Here is a 7,450-nt window from a genome sequence, read left to right on the forward strand (position 1 = left end):
GGGGGGGGGGGGGGGGGGGGGGGGGGGGGGGCAGTGGAGAGAAGGCGGGTGCTACTGAATCTAGCAGGTGGAGGCCAGGGATGCTGGTAAACATCCTCTAATACACAAGACAGGCCCCAGCACCAAGGCATTCCCTAGTCTAAAATGTCATTAGTTCCAAGGCTGAGAAACCCTGGGCTGGAGCTAAGGAGCTCTTCACTGGCTTATCGGACTCGGGCAGGGTTTGGGTGAGGTAGCAGGTAGGGGGAAAGGCAGATCCTGTTGGAGATGCCAGAGAACAGTGGAGGCAGCCACTCTGCAACCCACAGAAAGGGCCCCAGGATAGCTTCTTCCGCATCAGCCAAGGACAAACAAGGAGAACGGAGAAAGAAACTAAGAAAACGGAGCCCACTTCTTTATATGTGTTGTATTTTTCATTAATAAATAGGTTTTTCTTCTTTAAACACAGAACATAGAACAGATTGAAACACTCCCCCCTCCCCCCGATTCCAAAGACAAGAGTCTATAAAACAAATGCCAGCTGTACTGCCCTAGGGCAGAAAAAGTCTGGTGACGCCCACCCAGCCCTGCCCCCGGCAGCACCACCACCCCCACACTGCGAGAGAAGGGGGTCTGGGGCTTCTCCCTTGGACCCTGCGGACTTAGGTGAGAAGCATATGAATGTATGATGTCACCTCTCCATGAGGCATGGGCTATGCAAAGATGAGGTTTCCTTCTCATTGGCTCGGACCAGCTCCTGCCCTTCTGATTTCAGTTATGAAGCACCTGGGCTCAGCTCCCAAGGGAGCCGCCTCTTGGCTTCCCCACTCCACTCCTGTGCGGCTTCCTCAGAGGGGAAGGGAAGGGCTCGGGGACCCCTCCCATCCCCTGGCCCACTGTGGCCCACATGGAAGCGCTGTGTGGAAGAGGCATGATGCTGAAGCTGAGGCTCCTGTCGGCCCCCAAGCCCGTGAGGCCAGCATGCCCCCCACACCCCCACACCTTTCCTTTCTCTGGAGCAGGGGCGGGGGGACACTGGGGCAGCCGCCCCCACCACAACCTAGTGCCTGGCTTGGGGTGTGATGGTTCTTTCTCAGTGTCAGGTCCTCAAGCCGGGCCTGGCTCTCTCCTCGTCCCATTCCTGTCTCCTTCCAAGCCCTCACCGTGGCCGTCTGAAAAACGCATGTCCAGTGTCCTAAATTGTCCCATCCTCCCTCTCCCCGTGCCTCTGCAACCCAAGGGAGGAAGTGGGAGGTTGCCTCCCTTCTCCAACCCCCACTTCACATAATGGAACAGCTTTTGGCCTTTTCCTTCTTGAAGGTAGAAGAGATGAGTTCGGAACGACTGGGGAGGTGAAGCAGTCGCTTGGAGAGGCTTCGGACAGGGCTCTTTGGGGGCACCGGGCTGGGCTTGTTCAGACACACCATGGACGCGGTCCGGAAGATGCTGTGGATACTCTTTTCTGAGGTGAAAGCAGAGCCTTCCAGGTAGATTTCCGCACCCAGCTGCTTGGCTATGGCACAGCCCTGTGGGGGGGCGAGGTCTTGTCATCAGGGCAGTTGTCCCACATGGCTCGGAGACACTGCCTTCTATGCTTAGTGGTCCCGATGGGACCCAAGTGCCAGTCTCCCACCACCACCCTCCACTGATGATTTTCTGAAGGGCAAGCCTAAGTGCACCTTAGTATCGCCTGTAACGCTTTTAAAACAATACTGATGCCAGACTGAGTAAATCAGAATTTCTGTGGGTAGCGCCTAGGCATTAATATTTTTAAGAGCTCCCCAGACGATTCTAACATGAACCACCGGTTTAAAAGAAATGATCCTTACGCTCCCACATGTGAAAGGAAATTACCCAAGAATTTCATTAAAAACCCAATTTCTGTATCTTTCTCCCAGAGTGACTCGACAGGTATGGAGTCAAGAATTCTAACAAGCACGTCTAGTGATTCTAATGCAGGTGGTCGACAAAAAACAGAGAAATACTGGCACACCCAGGAATCTACAGCATGAACGGGGCGGACAGCTGCCTACCGCCTCTAGCAAGACGGCTGGTTTGCTGATTAGAGATGGCCCCCCAGCACGCCAGTTCTCCCCTTGCCGAAGTGAGAGTTTGAGCAAGGGCCACATCTCCAGTCCTTTGCCTGCAGCCTGTAACACATGTGTGTGCCCACCCCACCTGTAACACATGCGTGTGCCCACCTGTAACACATGCGTGTGCCCATGCGCGCGCGCGCACAGACACACACAGACACACACACACACACACACACACACCTGTTCATAGGAGATAGGTGCCTGTTTCTGGTGGGACAGCTCCATCAGTGTGCTTAGGTCTGTTCGCAGGTCTGTCTTGCAGCCAATAAGCAAAACACGGGTGCTAGGACAATAATCTAGGATTTCTGTCCTCCACTGAAGAGCCATGTAAAAGGGGAGGGGGGAGGAAGAAGGAAGAAGAGTCAGTGGCTGGCAGATACCTGGAGAAGCCCAGCTGGCAACATCACATACGCCATCCGGCTTATCACCAGCCCAGCCCTCCCTGAGTCACACAGCATCACCAATGCACTCATTACATCATCTTCCCACCGGTGAGGACTTTGGGGCCACGGGAGTGCTGACCCGAGAGCCTGTCCCCTCATTCAATGGCCCAGTTCACCAAAGGAAGCACAGGGGCAAAATCTCCTCCCATTCTCTGCCAAGCATGTGGGGCATGGATCTGCTCCCTCAACCCAGTGAAAGGGCTTCACGGGTCCAGAACGCCAGGAGGAAAAGGGAGGCAGCCAACCAGTCTCTTCCCAAGGAAAGGAGAGAATCCCAAAGTCTTCTGGGAAACTACTTCCACAAGGTATCCTGACTACTCAGTATGGGCAGACTTTGCCCCTAGACCAGGCGTTTCCTACCAGCAGTTCTGCTCAGGCCTGCCTGGCTTGCCCAGTCCTGGTGGGCCTGGGATCCAGGGCTACAGAAGCTGCCTCCAAAAGACCCCATCTCCAACCCTCCAACTCTACCACTGAAAAGTTCTGACTCTCGATCCTTCGCCTCCTGCGTCTTCAGTACCACCCTCCCTCGCTCGGCCTCTGGCAGAGCAGCATAGGCTGTGGCAAGGGCAGGAGGCAGAGGGGGAGGGAATCTGGGTTCTAGTCCTAGAGCTGTAGCTAATGGTATGGTCTCAGGCAAATCTCTTCCTTCCCTGGCCTCAGTTTCTTCGTGCTACAGAAGAGGGGTTTGGACAACAAGGTCCCCGAGATTCCTTCTTGCTCTCCAGCTGAGCCAGAGATTGCCCAGTTACCCAGACTCACCTTCCTGAGTGCACTATCCACCGTCTCGGGTCGGCTGATATCAAAGCATAGTAACACTGCATCCGAGTCGCTGTAGCAGAGCGGACGGACGTTGTCATAGTAGGGAGATCCTGGTATGCGGGAGAAAGAGCGGATGGTGAGCCGGGGATTTGCCATGCCCTGCGGGCCTGAGCCCAGCGAGCCTAAGCCCAGCAAGCCCTGGGAATACCATTCTTGGCCCTTAGGTTCATTGGCCCCACCCACCTCCCAGGGGAACATGCTAGAGCCTAGAAGCTTGGGACCTGACCACCTGCCAGAAAGCAGTACAAAAATATCATCTTCCTTAGTCCTGAAAAAGGGAAAAGGGGAAATAAAAAGGGGGTAGACTGTAATTTGGCCCTGTCTGGGTCTCCCACAGTGCGCTAAATTTCAGGTCTGCCAGTTTTCTGAGTCCCAGAGGAGGATGCCCTCACCCCTGCAGAGAGACCAGGGCTTATATCAGGTGTCTTTTCTAGAGTCGGCCTGCTGCCCAATCTCTACTCCCCGCTTCTGCTCCAGGGTCTCTCCAACGAAGAAGCAAACCTGCCTGTTACGTAACCGGCTGCCCTGCTTCTTTGCCATGGGGTCAGAACTCTAGGAGGCTGGCAGGGGAGCAGGAACATCACGGATTCAGTGCCTTACTCTTTCTGCCTGCAAAAAGCTGCAGCCCCTAGCCCCCAAGATCTCAGGGAGGCAGTTTCAAAGAGAGCAGCACCCAGAGCTAGGGATTCGGAGGCTCAAGGAAGGGAGGGCAGCAGGCGATGCAGACCCAGGTGGTCCAGTATGGGAGAAGGCGAGGGGCTCGGCCTGCCCCCCCTCCATCCCGGGGAAGGAACAGTAGCAGATTTGGAACCCAGACAATCCGTGCTCAGAATAGCAAGCAGCCCCTCTCCCTGCATTGCAATCGCCATGGAAACTGGGGGGAATCCAAGCTGGGGTGGGGGGTTGGTCGTAAAAAAAAAAAAAAAAGCGTAAAGAGGAGTCTCAGTAACTGTCTGCCCCTTCAGCCATCCGCCCCCATCCCCTGTCTGAGGTGGGGTCTTCGCTTGGCAGCACTGAGCAAAGGGAGCACTGCAGCACTGGGGAAGGGGGAGGGGAGGGGACGAGGCCTCCATTCTGGCTCCAGGCAGTCCCCCTCCCCTAAGACCAGCAAGTGAATAATGGGAACAGGTTCGACCCTGGCCACGATGTTGGGAAGCCCCATCCCACACACCACTACCACTTCTTCCTCCCTTGTGGGCACCTCATTTGCAAGCGGGAGTTGGAGGATGGCTGACAGCCTGCATCCTTTCTGAAACTGGGGGGTGGGGATGCGACACGGGGAACAGACACCACTTTGCTGACTTTCCATTCTCTGGACTGGGATTCAAGGGCTGCATTCTGACGTGGGGGTGGGCCGGGGGCACTTTGGGGCAGTGGTAGTAAAGAGGTGAGCTGCGGTAAGATTCTGGGAAGACTGAGGGGTGGGCAGGGTAGGGCAGCCGAAATCCCATACATCATGCAGCCAAGCTGCATTCCAGTCAGATCCAGCCAGCATAGCACAGTCCAGGATAACCAGAACCCTGCCTCCCAACCCCTGGAACTGCGACGGAGGAAGGCATACCAGGTGGAGGAATTTTGGTTTTGTTTTTGTTTGGGGAAGGAGGGAAGCGAGGGGGAGTCTCATTTTCTGTTTATCCATCCCCTACTCCCAATCTTTTCAAACCCCAAAAATTAGATCCCGGGAACAACAGCTCTTTGAGGAGTAGGGTGGCATATTTATTATATGTAACAGGAAACCCGTAGTGATTTACACAGTTCCTCCTTAAACTCAGCCCGAATGTGCATTTTTGGAGGGTGGATTTTATTTTCTTTCTGTTATTCCTAGCTTTTAGACCTTAATTATGACTCTGAGTCCAGGCTATTAAAAAAGAAGTGGAGTAAAAGAGATAAGGGGAACGGATCAGAATCAAAGCAAAAGAACTGCCTAGCACTGAGGGTTTAGGGTTGAGAGGAAAAATATTGCTTTCTACATTCCAGAAAGACCGGGCATCTTCTACCTCAGCCCCTTACGGTGCGGTGGGGGTGGGGGGGTGACTGTCACAGCCACCCCCCTCCCTGCAACTATATACAACGAGACTGTGCCCCACATTAAAGCCATCTCCCCCACCCTCCAAAACATCGATGATGCATCGCTCCATCCCTGAGCCGCAGCGGTATGACAAGGGGAACAGAGCTGCGGCAGGCGGCAGGCGGACAGCAGTGGCCCAAGATGGAATGCAGGAGAGAAAACTGAGTCAGGAGCAATATTTCCCCAAAGCGGGCTCGTCTCCTGGCCTCACCACCACTGCCTCCAGCAGCACTGACTCCTGCCTCTTACTTGGCTTGGCTCTGGGGCAGTAAAGGCGGGGATGGGGGGATACGGAGGGCAGGGAGGGGCAATGGAGAAGCCCTGCCTGACTGCCCCCCAGTTATAGTCATGGGTCCATTCACCTCACCATCCCAGCCCTCTGAAAGAGGGAGCTAGACCCAGGGAAGTGGCTTCTGGGGCTCATGCACTCTGCACCCCTGGACCCGCCAACCAAGGGAATCTTCAGGTGCCCTTCTGCCAGTCTCCTGGGCAGCATCGTACACACTCCTCCCCGTCAAAGAGGGAAACAATCTCTTAAAGACAGCAGCTGCAGCAGACCAGTGGGAGTGGGAAGGGGGCATCTGGGGCCAGCAGTCTTACCTGAGGTGTCCCAGAGACTGAGCTCCACCCTTTGTCCCTCTGTCTCCAAGCAGGCCGTGTAATTCTCAAACACGGTGGGCACATACGTCTGTGGAAACAGAGGAGTTCGTCACACCCTTGGCGCCCCTACTCTCATAACCCTCTGGTTAGTGCTGGCCACACAAGAAGCCACTCACCCTAGCGAGACACTAAAGTGGCAGGAGATAGGGGGCAGGGGAGCGGAGGGGAGGGGGATACTTGGGGCAGGAGGGACCACAGGGCACAGGAAGGAGGGGAGTGTAGAGGCACAGGCACTTTGCTCCATGGAAAAAAGGAATCTGAATGACTTCCAGCCGGGGACAAGCCCCCTCCCCTCCCGCCCCATCCTAGATGGTCAGGGAGGCAAACCCACAGATTTCTCTCTTCTCCAGATGTGCACGTCTCCCAATTTCAGAGGCACAAGCAAATGCTTAGCTCTCTTTCTCTCCCCCAAGCCCCCCGGATCAGCAGGGCAGCAGAAGCCCGCCTGGAGACATGCCCGCGGATCCTTTGAGGAGGGGATGAGGAGACGGGCAGGTATTACGTCAGAAAGAAACCCCAGACTCTCCAATGCCTCCAGGCCCCTCTCCCGAGAGCCGACTCCGATGAAGGGAGGTGGGAGGGCATCTGATCGGGGCCTGTGGGTGAAGAGGTGAGGAGGAGCCAGCGGGACGGCAGAAGTGGAACAGGTCTCAGGGGAAGCTACGGCAGGGCGGCCCTCCAGCCGGGCGGTGAGGATGGGGCAGGGCGGCGGCGGTAAGCTGGGGGCAGAGAGCTCCCCCGGGCAGGTGGCAATCTAGCCCCGGGGAAGCCAAGCAGGCCAGGAGGAACGCCGGCCGGTGGGCGCGCCGCTCACCTCGGGATAGCAGTCCTTCGCTAACACCTGTAACATCGCCGTCTTCCCGCACTGCACATCCCCCACCAGAACGAGCTTACATCTGGCCACGACTGGCTGGGGGGCCCGTCTCTCCTTCATGGCTTTAGCCTCCGCGGGACTTGGACTCAGGTTCTGAGAGGAGAGGGTTGCGCCAGGTGCGCCTCGGCACAAAAACTCGGTCGGATTCCTCGCCTCGCTCCAAATGAGCAGGAGGCCGGCACGGTCGCCTTATATCTCCCCGGCTGAGCCAATCACAAGAGGAGGCGGACTCTGTCAAGGCCAATCCCTGAGGTGGGATCCCCTCCGGCAGCCAATGGTAGGAGAATCTGAGTCAGTGCCCTCTTCCTCCCTTCCCTTTCTCTTAAAGCTGCATCTTTGCTTCCTCTGCAAGGGGATTCCCACGCTGTTTGCATTTGTATTAGGAAGGGGGGAGGGGACGTGAAGCACAATTAATGGTCTCGAGTGTCCATCAATTAGTGTCAAAAGCAAACTGGCCATGAAGGCAGAAAATGAGGTCAAGCTGGCGTTGTCCCAAGAGAAAAGCAGGATC

General features: G+C 56.0%; 1 protein-coding gene across 1 annotated transcript; it reads right to left on the minus strand.

The window, feature by feature from the left end:
* Positions 1–397: 397 nt before the first annotated feature.
* On the minus strand, positions 398–7,109 carry RND1 (Rho family GTPase 1). Its single transcript, XM_008704527.2, has 5 exons — positions 6,880–7,109; positions 6,006–6,093; positions 3,278–3,387; positions 2,256–2,390; positions 398–1,505 (listed from the first exon to the last, which is right to left on the minus strand). The coding sequence occupies exons 1-5, from the start codon at positions 6,997–6,999 to the stop codon at positions 1,260–1,262; spliced, it is 699 nt and encodes a 232-aa protein (XP_008702749.1). The 5' UTR covers positions 7,000–7,109; the 3' UTR covers positions 398–1,259.
* Between the last annotated feature and the right edge of the window lie 341 nt (positions 7,110–7,450).

This window comes from Ursus maritimus, unplaced genomic scaffold, assembly GCF_017311325.1.
Source record: "Ursus maritimus isolate PB19 unplaced genomic scaffold, ASM1731132v1 scaffold_26, whole genome shotgun sequence".
In the NCBI taxonomy this organism is placed as follows: domain Eukaryota; kingdom Metazoa; phylum Chordata; class Mammalia; order Carnivora; family Ursidae; genus Ursus; species Ursus maritimus.

Coding starts and splice junctions, on each gene's coding strand:
- RND1 (XM_008704527.2), bottom strand. CDS start 6,999: ATGAAGGAGAGACGGGCCCCCCAGCCAGTCGTGGCCAGATGTAAGCTC. Junction 3,388..6,005: donor CAGTCTCTGGGACACCTCAG/GTAAGACTGCTG, acceptor CCCGCATACCAG/GATCTCCCTACTATGACAAC. Junction 2,391..3,277: donor TGGATAGTGCACTCAGGAAG/GTGAGTCTGGGT, acceptor ATGGCTCTTCAG/TGGAGGACAGAAATCCTAGA.